At 42.7% G+C, this 23576-nt stretch overlaps 1 protein-coding gene and 1 long non-coding RNA gene across 2 annotated transcripts in view; one reads left to right on the top strand and one right to left on the bottom strand.

Annotated features, from left to right (window-relative positions):
- The first annotated feature begins 1896 nt into the window (after positions 1-1896).
- On the top strand, positions 1897-9795 carry LOC146007091 (lysozyme C, milk isozyme-like). Its single transcript, XM_083145473.1, has 4 exons — positions 1897-2883; positions 3099-3245; positions 5683-5758; positions 9599-9795. Exons 1-4 carry the CDS (start codon positions 2748-2750, stop codon positions 9657-9659), a joined length of 420 nt encoding a protein of 139 aa, XP_083001599.1. The 5' UTR covers positions 1897-2747; the 3' UTR covers positions 9660-9795.
- A 12035-nt stretch (positions 9796-21830) lies between these two features.
- LOC146008241 (uncharacterized) overlaps positions 21831-23576 on the bottom strand; it is a 42863-nt gene continuing 41117 nt past the window's right edge. The window contains exon 7 of the long non-coding RNA XR_014444485.1: positions 21831-21998. This is a non-coding gene — a long non-coding RNA (uncharacterized LOC146008241). The remainder of the gene's footprint in view (positions 21999-23576) is intronic.

Below are 23576 nucleotides of genomic sequence, written 5' to 3'. Positions count from 1 at the left end.
TGCCGCTATTTCCCCCATTGTAAATAGCAGCGGAGATTGAATACCCCCCTTCCCCATAATCTCTGTTAGAACAAAGAAACCCTGCCAGCAAGTGATTTAGAAGCTGCATCAAGCTTCAAAAAGTAAAAAAAAGGGTGATAACCACAAGCCAATCAGCTCCTACCTGACATTTTTCAAATGCAGCCTGTAGCATGGCAGTTAGGAGCTGATTGGCTGGTTGTTTGTGATTCTCAACTTTATCACTTGCTTGATACATCTGGCTGCTAATGTTTCCCTTTTCTAATTTTTCTTTATTTTACCTTTTACTTTAGTATGCATTTCTATTGCTTAGTAAGCTAGGCCTCATAACATAAGTTCTCAGGGTAGTGAGTTTTGGTAAAAGGCATAAAATCAAAATACTCAGTCAAAATCCCTATAAACAGCAGATTTTTTCTAATTAACTCTCTATAGGCTTAGGGCATTTAAAAAAATGTTTTTATATATTTTAATGCTTTATTAAAATTGTGTATATTTATTAAAACTGCTTTTTATGCTCATGTGTACTCCACATCTGCATAGTATAATTGTTGCTCTTGGGAGGATTGACTGCTACCACAATTAAAGCAGCTGCTATTGGGTGACTCCTCATATAAAGTGCTCAATTGTAACCTTGAGAATTCTGACAAATACATCCCAACTAGCAGCCAGGAGCCCAATGACAAAATCCTGACACTGCTTAGGATACAGATGCCAGAATCCTGACTACTGCCAACCAGATCTAAAGTATGCAGGGTGGGCTAGTGTTAGCCTGGGGGTTGGGGGGTGTATGGTTTGGGAATTAGCAGCGAATTTAGATATAGCAAATTTCCCCTAGGGGAACACAGTCGCTGTTGTGTGTCAATCAAGCTGCTTTGTGGTGTGGGGGAATCCCACTAAATGGTAGGTGAAAAAACAACAGAGGTATACAGCACTGTTATGAGGAGAGATTAAATACCATGGGATAGTAAAATAAATGCTATTTATTTAATTATTTAAAATAATAATATTAATAAATATAAAAACATCATAATATGACATAAAATTTGATGACACATGTGGTCAGCATAAATGGTACCGTGAAATTGTAGCAGTCTCTAACAATGGTGTTGGATTGGTGGGTGCAAAGTCCCGCACCTAGAGTGACCTGTAGAAGTATTGCCAATCCCCAATAGCAAATCTCAAACACTCAATAGTGTAGATTCTCACTTGCTGTAGGTTTATTGGGAGCAATGAGTTTCTGGAGTGGAGCCTCCTCTGGGTAGAGGGGGATCCTAATCTCCATGAATTGGAATTTTATTGGAGGATCCTCTTGGGACTTGCAGTCCTAGGTACAAGCTGTGGGGATGGGGGAGGGAGGGGTTAGGCTGTGAGGAGGGACGGTTAGGACCAGGCACTTAAAAGTGGGGTTTAAGGTTATGTTGCATGAAGGAAGGGTTAGGGTCACACTAAATGGTGGCAGCAATATATCATGTATGGTGTAGCAATACAAACAAATGAATACACTGCTTATGACTATCATTATTGTATTGGAAGTACAGCATTACAGAAAGACTGCAATTTAAAAGCAAATTAATAAATTCACACAATGTTCTCTGCAATAAGAAAGGAGATTCAGATTTAAATGTGACAGGAGCATCAAAATAAAAATTAAGATCACAATTTACCAGAATCCCAAACACTGAAAGTGGACACTCACCCAGACAATTGGAGGTGTCCTCAGTATCATGGTGGGCAAACAGGTAGGAAATCTTGAACAAGGAAAGGGGAACCTGAATGATACCGCTTTTACACCAAAATCCTCGATCCCACCCGGTATTTGGTTCCAATCTGGGTCAGAATTGGGATTTTCCCCATTTACACCTCAGTGCCAACCTGGAATATTCCCGAGCCGGCACCGTTTACACTGCACACGGTTGCAAGGTGCAGCACTTGGAGATTACATAATCTCCATGCACCAGGACCGCCATATTGCCAAGTTGGGACCACCGCGCTGGGGGCAAGCCCATCACCAAGGTAAGCTGCTGGGCTGCCCTCATCCTCTGTGCACCCCCTAGCCGCCGAGGTGAATGGATGCCACACAGAGGCATCCATTCACCTCCTTCCTGGCTTTGCTGCTGTCTGCACAGTACAGCAGACAGCAGCGGAGGCTGTGTTTGCCCCCGCCCAACCTTTATATTGACCACAGGTCTCTGCGATCGGGAAGTTTGGCTTCTATTCAATGCCTGTGCCAATTTTTTTGACTGATCCAAAAATCCAGCATGGTGGAAAATCACATGCATCTGCGATTTTGACACTTATCCTTGTATTTTTGTCCACTTTTGGGGCCATTCTTGCCCATGCTGATTTCCCTCCCCCCAAAAAAGGTAAGAGGGCATGGGCGAAAATGCACTCAGAAACGGGTGAAAATACTGTACCTAAGTCTCAATACTGAATGGCCAATTCAAGACCCCCCCATAATGTCCGTAACCTGGCATAAATATACCTTTTGTAGGGGCTTTGACTAAACTGATATTTTAACCCTTTATATTTTAATTCACAATGACAAAAAAAATACATTTTATAACTTTTCTTTGATTTTAGCAAAACAATGTAACAATACAATGCTAATTTTGCCTGAGGGATTTACATCCATTGTTATGTTAGGTGTTGGCACAGTGAGTGTTCCATGATGACACATCTTTGAGCTATAAATATGAGCAGTGCAAGTGTTACCCTTACAACACCTCAAGATGAAAATCATTATTCTGCTTATAATAGCATCCGTGGCTGCTAGCAGCTGGGCAGCGGGTCAGTGCTCAGTAGATAGATGCGTTGCCTTCAGATTACTCAAGAATAGTAATATGCCAGATGACCTTGTGGCAAACTGTAAGTATATATCCAATTTGCTTCTTTATCTTATTGTTTATCAAACATTTTTTTAATGTTTTGGCTGCAACTTTAATATTTTGTCATTTCTGTATTGTGAATATTCAACAGTAGGTGACATCTCCTTTTGCTCACATGTATAATCTAACAGCTGCACAATGTAACAATATGTGGATGTTCTCTCTCTCTCTCTCTCTCTCTCTCTCTCTCTGCAGTTATGTGCCTAGCTGATCATGCCAGTGGGTTTAACATTCTTCAGCAAAAAAGTGTTGGGCTTCACGGCATCTTCCAGATCAGCGAGGGGGAATATTGTCAAAGCGATAAATGTGAAAGCAAGAACCTTTGCAAACTACCATGTTCACGTAAGCATATATCTCAGTATTCTCAGTTTCAAAACCAGGGGACAGGTCCATTGAAGAGAGGGCAGCTATTTAAATGTATCTATTGAAGTATGCCCCGTTCGCTTATTAGAAACTGGAGTGTGTCATAAGTATCTGGCACAATAAGAATTACGGTATTATTATTGTCATTATTATTATTTGTAAAATCAGAGAAAACAAATGGGCAACCTTGATTTATAATATAGTAGGAAATAAAAAACAAAATGAGAGAGGACGTGGTAAGGAAAAGCAGATGGAGAAATCATATATATTTCATAATCACACACATTGGTTTTAACTTATGTGTGATAACAATAAAAACTGGGCTTGCCACCTTCACCCTTCGAAAATGATTATTTCTATACTATCCCTGGAAAGAAAATATAGTAACCACCACCACCACACTGGAGAACTTCATTTATTCTGTCCTATCCGATAGAGGTCCATGCAGCCCTGTACAGAGGATTGCATTCAATGTAATATCCTGCTGTCAGCTGTAGAGTTACTGTCGAGAACATTAATATTAGAAAAATGTGACCTGCCTCTACTGTATTTACCACAAGGGATTGACATATTAAAGATGATGATCCAATATTGGACAACCACTGTAGTAAGAAAGGAGTTGGAATGAGAGATGGAGAGGGCGTGCCAGCTGTGGCCCAGTAAAATAAGGGTACAAGAGTGGCTCATGTAGAGAACAATGAAGATGCATATGTTCTTGTCATGAGGTATAATTTGGGAGTTCTTGATCCCTGGTACACAATATTCAATGATGACTTTACAAAAGGCAGCCACTTCTGATTGGCTACATAGGCTTTGGTCCCACCGGTTGTGACTGCTGTAAACGTCTTGCATTCTTTATTGATATATGCAATTGGGGATCAGAATGAAAGCAGATTTCAGTTTATAAAGTGGAATGCAGTGCATTCCTGTTATTAATTGAACTTAATTCACATTTTTATTTTGTATTTGCATCTGCATTTATTGTGTAAATACAAACATACTGTATAATTTATTATTAACATTGTCTTGGTACAGGCTCTGTAATGTGTACAGTACTGTACTTCATTAAAGTACTATATTTTATACACATTGGGTACTGTAACTTTAGATGGGATGTAGGGGTCATCCTGATGGATGGACAGAATCCAGACAGTCATCACCTTAAACATACATATACTAGGAAGTTTTACAGTTAGGCTGCCGGGGGTGTGTAAGTGGGCTGGTAGGGTTAGGGTTAAGAGTGAAGTAGGGATTGTTTCGTTTTATGCTGCATGAAGGGACGTATACGGTTAGGGTTGGGAAAGGGTTTGTTGACTTACTCACCAAGGGCCAGATGCACTAAGCTTCAAAAAGTGATATAATGGAGAGTGATAAACAACCAACCAATCAGCTCCTGCCTGACATTTTTCAAACACAGTCTGTGACATGGCAGGTAGGAGCTGATTGGCTTGCTGTTTATCACTATCCATTTTATCACTTTTGCAGCTTAGTGTATCCATACCTCCTAACTGTCCCGCTGAACGTGGGAACGTCCCGATTTTTGGGGACGTTCCCGCGTCCATCCCACGGCCGGCAGTGTCCCGCTGCGGGGGGCAGTTGGGAGTCCCCCCTAATCTCACAGAATAGACGCTGTGCGCATGCGGTCAAAAACGGTCGCGGTCAAAAATGGGGGCGCAGCCTAATTTGCATAAACCGCGCCCTAATTTGCCACCTTTTCGGACGCTCGTGCGGTGAAGCCGCGCGAGTGACCCTATTCTAATGTTCAGAAAGTTGGGAGGTATGGTGTATCTGGCACCAAGTGCTGATATTCTTGGTGTTGGGGTGCAGTTAAATGTCAGCTTCCAAATGTAATAGCCTCTCAGACTTGTAAATGACTGCCCCTTTTAAAAAAAAACTTTTGAGTTCAATCGGCATCATGCATGGCCATCCTGGAGGCTACTAGATTTGGCCTATTGTGACTGCCTGCATTCTAAGTGCCTTTCTCCCATACTCAACCCCTTTAAATGTATTATTACCACTGACAAGCCACATCTCCTGGGGAAATCCAATTGCATATACTAATGCTATCTCTTGGCTTCAACTTGAAGTATATGGTAATGTTTCCTTCTGGCATAAAACTAGTGGATATGCTATCTTTGCAGAGCTGGATACATCTTGAGATGTATCTGGCTCTAAAAGCTGCATAAAAAAGGGCCTTATTCTAAGTTGCAGCATCTAGTGACTTTGCAGACTGTACATGCGCTATAGTGAACATATATATATATATATATCTTCCTGTATGTTTATGGTGTTTATTTTGACTGTTTCTAGCCAAATGTGAAATGGGTGTTTCTTTATATGTCTTAACTGTATGCATGGAAGAGAACCATTTTTTTTGGAGGAGGAAATTTATCAGATTTCTTTCTATTTTCTCTAGACCTACAGGATTTAAATCTAAAAGATGATATACAATGTGCTATGAAAATTTACCAAGATAGAGGATTCAAGGCTTGGTATGTGTTATATATGTATATTGTTTTACATAGTGTTTAACCCTTTACAGTGCTAATTTTTTTTTGCAATTCAAACAGTCTGGTTTAAGTGTTTCAATTAATTGTAATTTTTTTTAATTCAAAATTGGTCTATATTCAATGTTGAACTATGTTAATATTCTTATTTTAAAGTGGCTCACCATCTGCTATTAGTGCTAGGGCTGTTGAGCCTGACTAGACATTAGACCTGAAAGGGTTAAACAAGAATTTGTCTAGTAGAGATAGACTCTCCTCTAATGTATTATTCTTTCCATCTTACAATAACCATTACAGTGGGATGGTCAGTATGGTAACTCTAGAGTTTACCAGATAGATGAATGTGCATGATGCATAATGGGGCCTACACCCAGGGCAATTTCAGCCCATTTTCTAAGTGATGTGACTAGATCGCTTAGAAAATGACCCTAGATCTCTGTGTGTAGGGGCTATGGTGTGTTTTTCCAGGCGATTAAGATCCTGCATGTAGGATAAACCTATTCAGATCACCAGTCAGGTCTAGTGTTCTCACTGGAGAACACTGTCCCAGATAGATTACTCAGCACACATCGCTGACACATCGCTGACACATCGCTGTGCAGTAGTGTGTGCTAAGTGACCTTGATGAGCGATCTGAGCATTCTAGTATCACTCAGATCACTCAGAACAGTCACCTCATGTGTAGGCCACATAATTTTGCAGAATCTGGCTTTGAAATGTATATTAAAATGGGTTCTCAGACCCCTTCAGTCCCTCAGCCCTGTATTTCATCCTGCATTTCATAAAAGAGTTTGAGATTGCAGAACTTGCTAAGCCAGATATGGCACGAAAATATACAATTGATAGTTTTAAACAGTAATTAAAATGATATTTGGCTTGTATGCATTTATTGGTCTTAGGGGTAAATTAACTTTTTGTTTGTCATTTGTTTTTTGTTTGGTCTTAATTTCTGATGGCTTTTATGACAGGGTAAACAACCAGGGGGTATTCAATCCCCGCTATTTTCAACAGGGGAAATAACGGCAGGCGCCTATTCAATGTGGTCTTTCCCGACAGCTTTGAAGAGGCAGATCGACAGAATGGGCCCTACTTTAAAATCTGTTTGGCCCGTTTTGCCGAGAACGGCCGTGAATTTGTCATCTTTTTGAAGCATTTAGCATTTACTGTTTATTAAGAGAGAAGTATACAAATTATATTCCTAAATAATATTAGTATATCCAAGATCAAGAATATGGTAGAAATGAGAACTTCAGTGCATTATCAGAGCTCATGGGCCCTTTTGGGAATTGTAATAATTATTTGCAGCAACACATTGTCAATTACAGTAATACAGTTGTACCATGTTGCTAAAGGTGTGAACTCTTTTCTCATTACTTATATTCAATCACAATTTGAAATAAACAAAATTAATTGATTATACTAGACATAACAAGTCGGCATTATAGGTACACTGATTTGTTCTCTTCTAATTAAATCAAAAGATTAACAAGTATAGATATTAGAGGACATACAGTATGTCAGTATCAGGGCTGCTCTGGAGACCTGCTATTCAACAGCAATGAAAGTAAATTAGTCAAAACATAATAATAATGTGTTTTCAGACACCTTTCCTCCATTTGGCTGAGCCGCCCCAGTACCTTACTTGCTGTCCCTTATGCCAAAGAGAAATTTTGAAGTAAAAAGATAGTGTAAGGACAACAGGCGCTCTCGCTGCTCACATATATTAAAAACAATTTATTTATAAAAAATAAACATTAAACAAGACAAAAAAGGACAACATGTAAAATATCCAAAGTACTGTTACTAGAGTCAGTAATAAGGGATGTCCCTAACCCAGGCCTGATGACCTGTGGCTCCATCATCAGGCCTGAGTTAGAGACATCCCTGAATCCCTCAATTATTACTGACTCTAGTAACAGTACTTTGGATATTTTACATGTTGTCCTTTTGTGTCTTGTTTGATGTTATTATAAATAAATGTAATATAGAATTTGACGGCAGATAAGAACCACTTGGCCCATCTAGTCTGCCCCTTTTTTTAAACATGTTACCTCAAACCATATTTGATCCTTATTTTTTTGTAAGGATATCAATATGCTTATCCCAAGCATGTTGAAATTGTACTACTGTATTTGCGTCTACCACCTCTGTTGGGAGGCTATTCCACTTATCTACTACTCTTTCTGTGAAAAAATTCTTCCTCACATTTCCCCTGAATCTTCCTCCCTCTAGTTTCAGTGCATGTCCTCCCTCGTGTTCTGTTGCTCCTCTTCCTGTGAAGAATGTCTCCCACCTGTACCTTGTTAAAGCCCTTTATATATATGAAAGTTTCTATCATGTCCCCCCTTTCCCTTCTCTGCTCTAAAGTATACATATTAAGATCTTTTAGTCTTTCCTGGTACGTTTTGTGATGTAGGCCATGCACCATTTTAGTTGCTCTTCTTTGTACAGTCTCTAATGTATTTATATCCTTCTGGAGATATGGCCTCCAGAACTGAACACAATACTCTAGGTGAGGTCGTACCAATGACCTATACAGTGGCATTATTACTTCTTTCTTTCTACTGCTGATACCTCTCCCTATGCAACCAAGCATCTGACTTGCCTTCTTCATTGCTTTGTTACATTGCCTACCTGCTTTTAAGTCCCCTGAAATAGTGACACATAGATCCCTCTCTTCCTCAGTAGTTTCCATTATAGTGCCATTTATACTATATTGAGTCTTTGGATTTCTGAGACCTAAGTGCATGATTTTGCATTTTTTGGCATTAAACTGTAGTTGCCATTCTCTTGACCATTTCTCTAATCTGCCTAGATCCTCAATCATTTGTTTTACCCCACCGGGTGTGTCTACCCTGTTGCATACCTTTGTGTCATCTGCAAAAAGGCACATTTTACCCTCAATTCCATTTGCAATATCACCAATAAAGATATTAAAAAGCACCGGTCCAAGTACAGATCCCTGGGGTACTCCACTTGTAACCTTTCCCTCCTTTGACTGTACTCCGTTTACTACAACTCTCTGTTTTCTGTCCTGCAACCACGCTCTTATCCATTCAACTATCTTAGAATCCAATCCCAAGCTTTCAAGTTTATTTAACAGTCTGCGATGTGGGACAGTGTCAAAAGCTTTACTAAAGTCTAGATAAGCTACATCTACAGACCCACCTTGATCTATTACTTTAGTCACCCAGTCAAAAAAGTCAATAAGATTTGTTTGACATGATCTTCCCCCAGTAAACCCATGCTATTTTGGATCCTGTAAATTGCTGGTTTTGAGATATTCTACAACTCTTTGTTTTAAGAGTGTTTCCATCAATTTCCCTACTACTGATGTAAGGCTCACTGGTCGATAGTTGCTTACCTCTTCCTTGCTTCCACTTTTGTGCAGTGGGACTACATTCGCTGTTTTCCAGTCCTCTGGGATTACTCCAGTAGCTAGTGACTGGTTGAATAATTCTGTTATTGGTTTTACCAGCTCCCCTTTAAGCTCTTTTAGTATCCTTGGATGTATCCCATCTGGCCCCATTGATTTATCCACTTTCAGTTTTGAGAGTTCTGTGAGGACTTTCTCCTCTGTAAATGTACTTGTCTCTCCCTCAGTTTTCTGACTATACTTGCAATATATGAGCAGCGAGAGTGCCTGTGGTCCTTATGCTATCTTTTTGCTTCAAAATTTCTCCTAACAGTGTCTCTACTGCACAGTAATCCCTAAAATGTATAGTATACACTACAGTAGCTGAGGCGTAACCTAAATGTCACCATTGAGCTAATTTGTATAGATAATTGTCTTATCTATTTTTTTTTTCTTTCTCTTCCCCAAAGGCCTGATTGGGTAAACAACTGTGCGGACAAAGATCTCAAACCATATTTACAAGGATGTTAGCTGAACCCACTGAGTGAAAACTGACAAAAAGATTCAGATTCTACCTATATAAAATTGTATTTCTTGTCTATATATAACCAAACCTGCTGTCATCTTCATATTCAATGTCCTTCTGTGGATGATATGACCTATTAAACTTTGCACACCAATAATATTTGTGACTTGCTGTTATTTAAGAGTTTACACAACACTGGGTATATAAAAGAATGGCATACACATTGCAGACCAGCACACAATTCATACAGCGGGCCAGATGTATCAAGCTTCAAAAAGTGATAAAAAAAATCAGAACCCAAAACCCAAAAATTCAAACACAAAACGTTTAGGGGGTGTTTTGGCAAAACCCATTAGAACCCAAAACCTGAAGGTAATCAGACCCCAAAACACGAAAAGTGGCCGGTGCACATCGCTAATATATATATATATATATATATATATATATATATATATATATATATATATACATATACTAAGTTAACTGAAAATAAATAGTGGAGATTTGGTTCATGAATTGATCAATGCATCCAAGCCTGCAGCCCCCTTCACGGGACCCCACCCCTCCGCAGGTCCCAACACTATCACTCAAAATGGCCACAACACACATAGCCATCACATCAATGCTTGATTCCAGGCATGCTACCTGGTCTAAAGCTCACAGCAGACTGTGCTTTTATAGGTGAGCAGTTACCAACATACCTGTCACTAATCATCTAGGGAACGGGTTAACATAAGCTATGCACTATAGGTTAAAACAGGGTGCATGAGAGAATGTGACCACAATAAGACTAATTAAAAAAATAATTTTTTTGTATAAGTCCCAGTTTGTATAAGTCCCTCTGTAAAGTGGTGACATCCTGGTCGGATTGTATAACCTTACACAGTGTGGTGTCATTTGCAAAATCTGAAACATTGGGGCAGATGTATGAACATTCGTTATGGGGATAAGGGGTATCAGCACACGTTATGTGCACTGATACCGCTTCTCCCCCATGTATGAAGTAGCTGGGATGCAGTAAAGGACAGGGGCGCTGTCGCTGTCACTGACCATTCCGCACGATGCCGGTTTTGGCATGCCCAGTCGAGCCGGCCGGGGGACAGGAGACAGCACATCAGTGTAAACTGATGCGCTATCTCCAGGAGGGGACATCGCCGGAGGGGGGATTTAGCGCTCCCCCGCTTCGGCAGACAAGATGTTAATACATCTTGTCGATGTCCCTTCCTGCTTCGCCTCGCTAAGACGAAGCAGGAAGTATTATAGCTGCGCGATAAGCGCCGCTATAATACATCTGCCCCATTAATGCTAAACCATCCACAGGATTATTACTAAATATGTTAAAGATTCTTGTTCCCAACACCGAACCCTGAGGTACACCGCTTAGAACTGTGACCCAGTTTGGAATTGAACCGTTCACCACACAGGTGGTGTAAGCCACTACTAATCAAGGAGTTGTTAAATTTCAGTTAAAAGGCATAGGGCCAGATGCACTAAGCTTCAAAAGTGATAAAATGGAGAGTGGTAAACAACCAACCAATCATCTCCTGCCTGACATTTTTTAAACACAGTGTGTGACATGGCAGGTAGGAGCTGATTGGCTGGCTGTTTAACACTCGCCATTTTATCACTTTTGAAGCTTAGTACATCTGGCCCATAGAGACAATAAATTAACATATTAAAACACACTCTGCCCTGCATGGAAAACAACATTTACAATAACACCACAGTACAATAATAGGAATTGTGCTGTCTCTTTAGATCCCTAACTACCTGGCTAGAGCTGGCCAGCTCATAAATCCCCTTGGATGTTCCCACTAATCCTACTCGGGATGAGAGAGATGACAGCTGCACTGCCTGTTCACCTCTTAACCCCAACCACCCAAGGGAAACTTTTTCATACCTGAGCCTAGTGCTCCTGATTACTAATTAGTGATCAGGTCTGTGGGCCTGCCTATCTGGACCCAATGAGTGCCCTGGGCATAGCGCCCAGATCATTCCTTTTCCTGTGATCTCCGAATCAGCCCAAGCCTAATGCCTTGAAGTGGCCACGGGTCTAATGCCTGGCCAATGGGGCCTTGAGCCTGATGGGCCAGACTATAACGTCCACAGACCTGGAGGGCCCGGTTCTGATGCCCATGGGCCTAATGCCTGGCTACACTGGGCCCACAAGCATAATGCTTGGCTGAAATGGGCCATGGGCCTAGAAGGACAAACTAACATCCACGGGAATGGAGTACTTGACTAATACCGCATGGGCTGACAGAGCCCAAGTACATACCCAAAGGCAAAAAAGGGCTTGACTATGTGGCCTATTGCCCATTCCCTGGTGGTCTAGGAAGAGAGTAGGAGAACCTGCAGTGTGGTGCTTTATTAGCTATTTTGATTTCCTCCACTGCAGCTATCTCAGAGCCTTCTATGGCCACTGGCCCATCCTGGCCAGTGGCGGCACCTATTCTTTTCTTCGTCCAGGAGGTGACGGCAGGGTCGAATTTGTCACGGGCCTAAGAACGGCACCGGCGGCAGGCGGTCTGACCATTACACTGGGTATGCTGCTGAGTTAAGGTGCCACATTTAGGAAGGTGCCAGGCAGCCATGGAGACAGAGCGTGCAAGCTGTATTTAAAATGTGTTGCCGGCCTCCAGCCAATCAGAGCAGGCCAACCGGACAGCCAATCCCTACCCTATATTATCATGGTCTATGGGTCCCAACAGCACCCCCTCTCCCCTGCTCCGCACACCAATGGCTTCTCCCCCTACCCCCCCATCCCCTGGGAAATGAGTCTCACCCTCCACATACCGTGCTTCCCGATTGCATGCTTGCAGCAGTTGAGAGAGGGGGTGCACAGCTGTCTCTACCCCCCTTCACCAGCACAGCAGATCACCAGCCTCTGTAACCCCCTGCACATCACACGCAGCCACTCCCCAGCAAGCTGCCTGCCCCCCGTCCAGGCTATGACAGCAGCTGCTGCAGGACAAGCACAGCAACTTCTATCCTGCCCGTCTTAGGGTGAGTAGAGCCAGGAACCCCCCATCCCTGTGCTCAGCCCAGTCTGCATACCGTTCTCTCCGGCAGTGTGTGTACCTGCAGCAGATGAGGGAGGCTCCAGGGATATGCATGTCTGAGGTGGGGGCCATCTGCAGCTAAGGAACCATGCTGGCGGGGGCTTAGTATGTGCTTCTTGGGGCTTAAAATGGATTCCGCTCCAGAAGAGAAGAGATGCCATTGACACAGTTCTGGAAGAGCCTGGCGCCTCTGTGTCTTTCCTCCTGACTATTTCAGTGCTAGGTCTGCTCAGGCTGCACTGATTGTAGAAAGAAGACCCGTGGAGAGGGGAATGAATGAGGAGCAGAGGCAGCGGGATAGGGAAGAGAAAAACATGGGTGAAGAGAGCAAAACATATGAGAGGGACACACAGTAATCGACACAAGTTATGGGGGGGGACCTAATAGACACACGAGGAAGAGGAGAACAATCAGCCATGAAAAAAGAAAGCACAAGAAAACCTTTTTTTTTTACATTAGTACTGTATAAAGGCTATCGTCCAAATTAAATTAGAACTATAGTCTAAATAGTTAATTTACAAGTAAGTGGTGCAGTACTTTGCGTCAATAATGTGGTCAGACCATGTGTACTTTAGTGTATGTATACTATGTCTGTCTGTGCGTGGCGGGGGTATTTGTTGTGTATGTTTGCTGTATGTATTGTGCGTATGGATATGTGTGTGTGCACCTGTTGTATGTATTTATGGCAAATGGGGGGGATGCCAAAAAATGTTGTGCCTAAGCCCTAAATCCGGCACTGGGTGATGGCATCTTCTGTTTTGATTCCGGCATCTTCTGGCCTCTTCTGTGGCTGCCAGAAAATTGTGTTGACTTATTTTTAATGTTATAAAGGATAACCAACTATACCAAGAAGTTTCTCTCCTGGCTCAACTTAAACATCTCTTCACCCAAACTGTAGTTAGGAAGTGGACGTGTCTAGAGGAGATGGCTTTCCCTAGGTTTCCCTTGAGGGACTTATTCTGGCTACCCCCTAACCTACGCCACAAAACCTTAAACCTACACCCATCTACTCATGCTTCACTGGCTATTTGAGACAGACTGATCCACACCCTCACTAACAATTTGAATAACTTACCTCTAATATCCCTACATACTGTAGCTTGTATTATTCCCAATTGAAATCCAAATGAATGGATCAAAAGAGGGATTAATTTGCTGGGCGACTTGTTGAATGGCCATGTCTTTAGCTCATTCTCAGATTTACAGAAGCGCTTTTCCCTACCCAACACAGATAGACTACAATATTATCAACTTAGCCACTGGTGGAATAGCCTCTCCATCACCTCCGCAGTACCAACAACCTATTTGGCGATATGATCTGGCCTTCCTGTTTGAAATTCTGTAAGCAGGGGAGGTCGGCCATCAGTTTCACGTCTTTTGGTCCTGCCCAAATATAACATAATTTTGGAAAGGAATTTTTGACCTTATGGTACTTACATCGTACAGGGCTATTCTTCGTACTAAAACCGCATTGCATCGGATCGCACAGTATGTATGGTGCCGTGCGATGCAATGCGATGCAATGTCCATATTAAGTGCACAGAAGTGCTTATACAATGAAATATCGCATGGGATAGGATGGCACCATAGACAGGGTGCTATCCGATGCAATGCAATATTTCATTGTATAAGCACCCATGCTATGAGATATGATCCGATGTGCATATTTAGTGCACAAGAGTACTTATACAATTAAATATCGCATGGGATCACATGGCACCATACAGTGGATGCGATCCGATATTTAATTGTAGAAGCACTGATGCTATGACATGTGATGGGTGCTTACTATTTTAATCAGCTATGCCATTGTTTTGCATCACCAACACTATGCACGCCACCCCCAAAGCGTGGCAAGCGCAGAGAGCCCCGCGAGGGACGTCGGAATGCGTCCTCTGACCTTTTCATACCCCCACTATCCACGTTGGCGTATAGTTGATTTTATAAAGTGTGGCGAGCGCAGCGAGCCCCACGAGGTGACGCGTAATACATGTAAAGTAAAATGCGTCCCCTCGTGGGGCTCGCTGCGCTCGCCACGTTTCGGGCTTGAAAATAAAGTCAACTCCCCGCCGACGTGGATAGTGGGGGTATGAAAAGGTCGGAGGACGCATTCCGCCGCCGCTCGCTACGCTTCGGGGTGGCATGGTCGGAGGATGCGTTCTACCGCCGCTCGCCACGCTTCGAGGTGGCGTGGATAGTGGTGGTGTTTTAGGAACACATTCACACCTGCAATATCATACATCTAACACAGTAATGATGACATGTGTTAACAAATAACTGTAATTTACTTAATAAATTTGAATGAAAAAGCATAATGAATTAATCACATTAATTACAATAATAATGATAACAATAACAAAGAATCACAACATTAATGAAGAAAAATAATGAAAGAAAATATGTCAAACAGCAGTCAATCAGCTTTAGGAAGGAGCGTAAATGCTCTAAGGATGCGTTCAAAAGGGTTATCACCACCCAAAGTTTTTTGCCACATAAACTCTTGTAAATATGACTGGAGATGGTGGCGTGCTGTGCCTCTTTGGCGCTTATTGCACCATTTGCATGCACCCCAAAGACGCTTCACATTCTGAGTATGAACCCCTGTGTCTGGGTCAATAAAAATAAATCTGTGGTTTACTTGGGCATGCTGATAACCAGCCACTTGCAACACCCACCAGCAGTCTGAAAAAATAGTAGTGCCGGGCTCAATATTTTCATTTATAGCCGCCATCAAAGTGGTGGCATCACGTCTAGGCACCATGGTGAGGAAAGACTGTCCAGTTTGACGACAAATTCCCCCCAAAATCCACTGCTGTGGTAACGTACGGCCGACATTGCTCTTACGCTTGACAAAAAAGCTCTCATCGACCTCCACGATGTGCCCTGGACCGCTAATACGCCGCTGTGGCTGCGCCATGAGGTCCATGGTGCAAGCCTCCCGCATCCATCTGTTATACAGGACCACTATCTTCTTTGATATCTCCAGCTGCCGCTCACAGTAGTCGATGAATGTGGGCTCCTGGGCCCAGGAATATATGAAGCACACCAAGATGACAAAGGATAAGCGGCACCCTTGAAACCAAGTGGCCGCTCTGAGGCTCACTTTGAGACGGCATGCTTTCAGATGGCACCGCCACATACACTACTTCACTGACAGCCGCATAATGTGCCCATTAGCGCAATTCTGCGTCAGCGGAAGGAGATCATGCTGCTGGAAGAAGTGGATAACCTCCTCCTCCATCTGAGGTAAGCTGAACATGCTCATAGATACAGCCATTTGCATTACTTATGATACTTCACCAGCAGCTCTGGGGGATGCTTCCATTCCTGTCAGAAAATCACTTCAGAATGATTCTGAGAGGATCTGTCAGGGGGCAGGAATGACAGGGAGCGGGAACAGGAGCAGTACTGAAATCGCATCGCACGCATCGCATTCCACTATAATGTGACATTCGATGCGATTTCAATACGGTACCGTACGTAAGGAAACTAGGCCCCGTGATAATACTCAAGTACCGACCTTATTAATAAAGTCCTATCCCTATCCCTCTTATGTCATGTCATTCTATGTTAAGACTTTTTTTGACTGACCTTACCACCACCTCCTTTTTCCTTTCTGTAACTCCCCGTTTTTCATAATGTTAAAATTTTTCAATAAAAATTATTGAAGTAAAAAAAAAAAAAATAAAGGTTAACCAGTGTTTTAATTTACTTATACAAGTCTTAAGCTTTCTAACAGGTAAATCGATAAGGCACATACAGAATTCTGTAATGTGCTTTAGCTGCCTTATAAATTATTTAACCCTTCGAGTGCCAAGTGAATTTGTCAAATTAGATGTGAAAGTTGCCAAGCAAACATTTCTATTCATCATAATAACCTTTAATGTTTACCTTATATAGGAAATAAAATCTTTTTTACAAAACATTTTTATTTGTATTTACATAACAAATGTGAGCAACGCTGGCATTTTTAGCGGATATTTTGAAACATCTCTCACAGAGATGTTGGGACTCAAAGGGTTATAAGAAAATCAGTGGTAAATTAAGCCTAATTAAATATTTTTTTATTCTCTAATCTAGATATATCTATAGAACAATATATGTTTTTGAATTATTTCTTTGTATCCTTTATCGCTCTGTCCAATTGTTTGGAGTGATTGTGGTGTGCTCCTCTGAGTTGGAATTATCTGTTCCCAAAAGAATGACTTGTTCTGTATATACTGTACAAACCTTTGAAGGTAGTACTATAGCCTAAGGTAAGAACATTGGGAAAGGTGAACTGGTCATCTTTTTATTGAATAGAAACAATAAACAATTAACAATTGATTTTTCAGCTTTAATCTGTGCAAATGAAATGTGTCCATATACTATTGAAGAAATGTTTCATAAGCAGAGAAACAGCTGTTACTTTTTGTATGGGTAGGCAATAACTAATACAACTGTACTAGACAAATAGGAGACCATGGAGAACTTAGACTAATTGCAGTAACCACATATAGACAATTTAAAATATGCAAATATGAATCTGCTAATATGTAGCAAATATATATAATAATACATAGGCACTTTAGGAGAGGAGGAGACCCACTTGCAGCCTCCTCCATTCAGGCCCCCTCCTCTCTCCCAGCCGCCAATGCACCGCTCTGGTGCTCAGCACAGTAGAGTCTGACCATTCAGACTCTACCGTGCATGTGCGGAATTCTGAAAAATTGTGCCGTTGCCGTTCCGGCAGGGTTGTTGCTAGAACCAATTCTTTCAGATACATTCATTCATTAATTAATTAATTGATGAATTAATGAATAAGTGAGTATAATATCCTAAATATCATTATAGCGAGAATAAAATCCTAAAAAATAAAAGAACTGATGTATCAAGTTTTGTAAATAATGGAGACGTTGCCCATAGCAACCATTTAGGTTTGTTGCAGCAGATATCATATACACTTTACAAAATGATAGGTGGATGTTGATTTGTTGCTATGGGCAAGTTTTCCATACGTTTCACTGCTTGATACATCACCCCTAGATTGAGTGGATCACTCCGTTTTTAAATAGCCGCACCAACTGTGATCATGTTAAAAGCCTATATACAGTATAGCTTCTAGCAAAATGTACATTGGCCATTTTTGCCATGCAGCTCCCTACACTTATGTCATCCTGGCCCAGATTCTCTAAGTTTCAAAAGTGATAAAATGGAGAGTGATAAACAGCCAGCCAATCAGCTCCTGTCTGACATTTTTCAAACACAGTCTGTGACATGGCAGGTAAGAACTGATTGGCTGGTTGTTTATCACTCTCCATTTTATCACTTTTGAAGCTTAGAGAATCTGGCCCCCTATGAGATAGAAATAAGTACATTAGATAAAAATGTGCGCTAATCTGTAGGTGTACATGATTTCAGGTATGAGACAATACAGCTGTATACAGGGCATCAACCTTGCTTTTTCACAGGTTCCTGAACACAGGTTGGACCTGGGTCTTAGGTCCTATACCCCACTCACACAACTACTAGGTCGCAGGTTATTCCTAGGTTAACCTCTTTCACAATGAACCCATGTCTGCCATGCATGTCACTCTAGTCACTCCCTTGAGGCGAGCTCCAACCTGGGTCAAAAAAATCCTTAATTGCAGCTTTCACACTGCAGGCAACCTGATTTCAACAGAGAGTAACCCTGGAAATGACCAAGGTTGAGGGTTGACAACTTGGACCCGGGCAAACCCTTTCACACAGAGATCAGAACAATTTACTCTGGCAATAACCAGGATTTTTCTCTCAAAGTAAAGGAGGTATTAGCCCCCTATACTGCTCTCCACGTAGTCATGCCCCCCCCCCCCCCCTCCCACACACACCCATGCATTATGTACAAGCTCACTTCTCACTCCAATAATTACCTCATTCATGCAACGTGTCCTTCTTCTCCCCAGCAGTAAGAAAGGGTCTGTCCCATTTATTTTGCAGTAGGAGCTTCCACTGCACGTGCCTTAGGAGACAGGACTGGCATTCTGAAATTATACGTACTAAGAAGCAGAATCTAAAAAGGGATTTTCTAAAAATACACTGCTCAAATAAAGGGAACACTAACATAACACATCCTAGATCTGAATGAAATATTCTTATTAAATACTTTGTTCTTTACATAGTTGAATGTGCTGACAACAAAATCAAACAACAATTATCAATGGAAATCAAATTTATCAACCCATGGAGGTCTGGATTTGGAGTCACACTCAAAATTAAAGTGGAAAAACACACTACAGGCTGATCCAGCTTTGATGTAATGTCCTTAAAACAAGTCAAAATGAGGCTCAGTAGTGTGTGTGGCCTCCATGTGCCTGTATGACCTCCCTACATTGCCTGGGCATGCTCCTGATGAGGTGGCAGATGGTCTCCTGAGGAATCTCCTCCCAGACCTGAACTAAAGCATCCGCCAACTCCTGGACAGTCTGTGGTGCAATGTGGCATTGGTGGATAGAGCGAGACATGATGTCCCAGATGTGCTCAGTTGGATTCAGGTCTGGGGAACGGGCGGGCCAGTCCATAGTATATATGCTTTCCTCTTGCAGGAACTGCTGACACACTCCAGCCACATGAGGTCTAGCATTGTCTTGCATTAGGAGGAACCCAGGGCCAATTGTACCAGTATATGGTCCCACAAGGGGTCTGAGGATCTCATCTCAGTACCTAATGGCAGTCAGGCTAGCGCTGGCGAGCACATGTCTATTCCATTTGCACAACAGCATGTGAAATTGATTGTCAAACTGTCCTTAGTGGACAGTTTGATTTCACAGAAGTGTGATTGACTTGGAGTTACATTGTGTTGTTCCCTTTATTTTTTTGAGCAGTGTAATTATATTATTACTGACACAATAAATTCATGATAGTCCAAATCTATTTATCATACAATTAACCCCTGCACTATTTTTTATTGCACAATTAACGCCTGCATTACCTATCTATATGCAGCATAGAAATGTAATAAATTGTACACTGTGGTGTAAATTTACAAATCCCCATGTTTGCCTGAGTTGGTATTTGCAATTTCAGAAATTTACTACTCACCAAACACGGGCGTGTAGATCAAATAGACGTACAAAACATGGCTCGACAAGGGATTATGACCAAATACACCATTGGCCAAAGTCAGGCTGATTTTCCATAGACATCAGTGTACCACATGAATCTATCTAGAATTGTTTCTGCAAACACATCATTGATTTGAGCAAAATCGGTCAATACGCACTTTGCAAATTAACGTCCCTATCAGCATTGTGTTTTAAGAAACATGCACAAATCAGTGAGGTCTGTGCAGTGCTTCTCTGTGTAAACTAGGGATGCCAATACCGGGATCGGCGGGATCCCGGGATTTAGGGCATTTTTGGCCGGGATTTGAAACCCGGGATTGGAGGCTCCAATCCTGGGATTACGAGATCGAAATGCGCATGCGCATTTGATCCCCTTCTACCATGTAGCACTGAGCGGGCCGGAGAGGAGGCTGGTAACTTGGAGTCCTGGCAGACGCGGCAGTGTGACCTCTAACATCACTCTGTTATGTGGCTGCGCAGCATGATGTTAAAGATCACATCACACTGCGCAGCCACACACTGTTTCCCATGCCACTGCGTCTGCCCAGATGCCGAGGTACCCGTCTCCTCCCGAGCCCGCTGAGTTACCTCACCTCCCCCACCACACCACCGCGTCTACCCGGGAACCGAGTTATCCGCCTCCTCCCAAGCCCACCGAGTCACCTCACCTCCTCCACCACATCTGCCCAGACACGAGTTACCCTCCTCCTCCACCACGCCACTGCGTCTGTCCGGACACCGAGTTACCTTACCTCCTCCACCACGCCACTGCGTCTCTCCGGACACCGAGTTACCTGCCTCCTCTCCGGCCTGCCGAATCACCTCACCTCCTCCACCTATGGCTAGAGGTAATTTATTCATCATTGGGCATATCAGGAGGACAATCCCAGAATTCTGGGAATCCTGGGATTGACAGTTTTTCAATCCAGAATCTCGGGATTGAAGAAGTGGCCCGGGATTGGCATCCCTAGTGTAAACATTTTGAAATAGTTAATATTAGGAAACCCCCTCCCATAGGCATAACCAGTCCTGGTTCTAAAAATACCGGGGGGGGGGGGGAGGTGCATGAGGACTTTAAACATCCAGCACTGGGCTCTCGGTCTGGTCCTTGTTCCAAAAATACAAGAGAAATAGAAATGTAAGGATCTCCGGTGTTTTTTAAACCATCACTGGACGCCACTAGCCAGGGAAGTAATGCCACAGCCAGGGTATAAGTTTATATTGGTCATGGTGGGTTTATTATTACCCTTCTAACTAGTCATCCCTGTCTCGGGATTCCTGGGGTTTCACCTAAGGCCAGAGCTGAAGCCTGGGGTTATGCCCAGCACACATGGCCAGTGGGTGCCGAGTTCATAGCTTCTAAGTGTAACAAAATAGAACTAATATTGTCTTTTTCAGGTGAAATTACAGGTCCCAGCAAGCATTACACATATGCTGGTACTTAGAGATCCACAAGTACCAGCATGTGGGGACATTAAAGGGCCCGTTGGTTCCTGTAGCCCCCCTGTAAAATAAATATTACAATAAACACAGTTTGCACACATTGTAGCATACCTCCCAACTGTCCCGCTTACCGCGGGAACCTCCTGGTATTTTGGGACGTTCCCACGTCCCTCCCACGGCCGGCAGTGTCCCGCGGCGGGGGGGGGGGGGCAGTTGGGAGTCCCCCTCTGTCACCCTGAATAGACACTATTCCTGCAGCCGTAGGGGCTGGGGGCATGCCCAGCAGCTCACGAGTATAGGCCACACCATGCCCCCCAAAGATTTGCATATGTGTGTCCCTCCTCCTCCTCCGGAGGGATCAAAGTTAGCAGGTATGTTGTAGTAAGCACACATGTAATAAAGCATACATGTACAATGACACTCACATACATACACTCACACATTATTATTATCTACAACCCCCATGTCCTTCATGTCTTCACCTGTCAAAATAAAAAACAATTACCTATTACAGGGTAAATTGCATCCTCTTCATTTCATGTAGACAACCCAAGTGTTAACCCCCCCCCCCCCACCCTCCCCCCAAAAAATGGAATCATTGGATATGTGGAAGTGTTTATTTGATCACATTGACCTCCATTATGTGAAGGATGGGGCTCGTCACTAGGAAACCCATAAGTCAATCACATTGTAGATCCTGATGAGCTCCATGTTGACTGGCTCTTTGTGCTGGTTTGGTTAAAGTTTCCTCCACTGTCTGCAAAAGAGGGAGGGAAATAGGAAAGATGACCTTATGTTTCATGGAGCAGAGGAATGACAGTTTTTTTTTTAAACAAAACAATGTAACAATACAGTGCTAATATTTGCCTGAGGGGTTTACATCTATTGTTATGTTAGGTGTTGGCACAGTGAGTGTTCCATGATGACACATCTTTGGGCTATAAATATGAGCAGTGCAAACGTTACCCTCACAACACCTCAAGATGAAGATCATTATTCTGCTTATACTCGCATCCGTGGCTGCTAGCAGCTGGGCAGCGGGTCAGTGCACAATAGATCGTTGTGTTCTGTACACATCCCTCAAAAACAATAAGATCGACAATGACCTTCTGCCAAAATGTAAGTACATCATCTACCTGCATTTTTTATCTAATTGTCTTTCAATAACTTATTTTTATTATGCGCACATTTTTATGCATCTTTAATATTGTGTTCTTTCTACAATGTCCCATTATTATAATCTTATAAGCTGGTGACATATCTCCAAACCCAGGCCCTAACCACCTGTCCCACTCAGATTTAACTGGTTCCAAGCCTTATAGAAATTCAGCTAACCTCATAAATATCACATGCCTCCCACCACCCACCAAGCAACTTAAATGTGCCCTATTGAATGCACGTTCTGTTTGCAACAAATTAACATACATCCATGACCTCTTCATCTCTCACAACTTCAACCTGGCTCACTTCACTCACACCTCCAGGCCTGGTAACTGTAAAGGAGGTGGGGTAGGTATATTACTGTCCCAATCCTTCACAGACACAGTTCTACCACCAGTTCCTTCACTCACATTCACATTATTTGAAGTTCACTCTTTTATGATTGTTTTTCCTTTCTCTCTGCATGTTGCTGATATCTATTGCCCACCTGGGCTTCCCAAACCTCAATATCTGGCAGATTTATTTGCCTAACTCCCCATTTCATAATTCTGGGTGACTTCAATATCATTATTGACAGTTCACAATCTCCACATGCTTTCAAACTCCTCTCTTTAACCTCCTCTCTCGGCCTCTTCCAGTGGTCTACTCATGAGGAAGGCAACTGCCTTGACCTTGTTTTTACCAGGCTGTGCTCAATCTCTGATTTTACTAACACTCGCTTCCCTCTCTCTGATCACAATCTCATTACCCTCTCACTCTCTTTCATTACCCCAAGCTGACTGACATTGAAATCATGCAAGCCTACTATAACCCGCAGAAATACTGATGCTATTAATTTTCCACAACTCTCTACCTCTCTGCAACAACAGCCAGGGCCGGATTAAAAATGGGCCTGATGGAGCTACAGCTCCAGGCTCACTTTCCAAATAGACCCATTTTGTAGCTGAGGGCTGGAGCTTTCCAATGAGCCCAGCCCCGTGTTGCTAGCCCCCCGGGAACCGGAGATACTGCCAGGCAAAACTGGAACATTTTTCCCATAGGATAACATGGGACCCGCTAATTCTGACCCCCACCCAGTTCTAATGGCTGCCAGTTCCCCCTCCGGCATCACAGGAGCTCGACGTTGATGTCAGTCAAACCTAAATTGCTGGGCCCTCAATCTGATACCAGGCTG

Source organism: Crinia signifera, chromosome 6 (assembly GCF_055691185.1).
Source record: "Crinia signifera chromosome 6, ASM5569118v1, whole genome shotgun sequence".
NCBI lineage: Eukaryota > Metazoa > Chordata > Amphibia > Anura > Myobatrachidae > Crinia > Crinia signifera.
The sequence above is the reverse complement of the archived record's forward strand: the minus strand, read 5'-3'. Positions and strand labels throughout refer to the sequence as shown.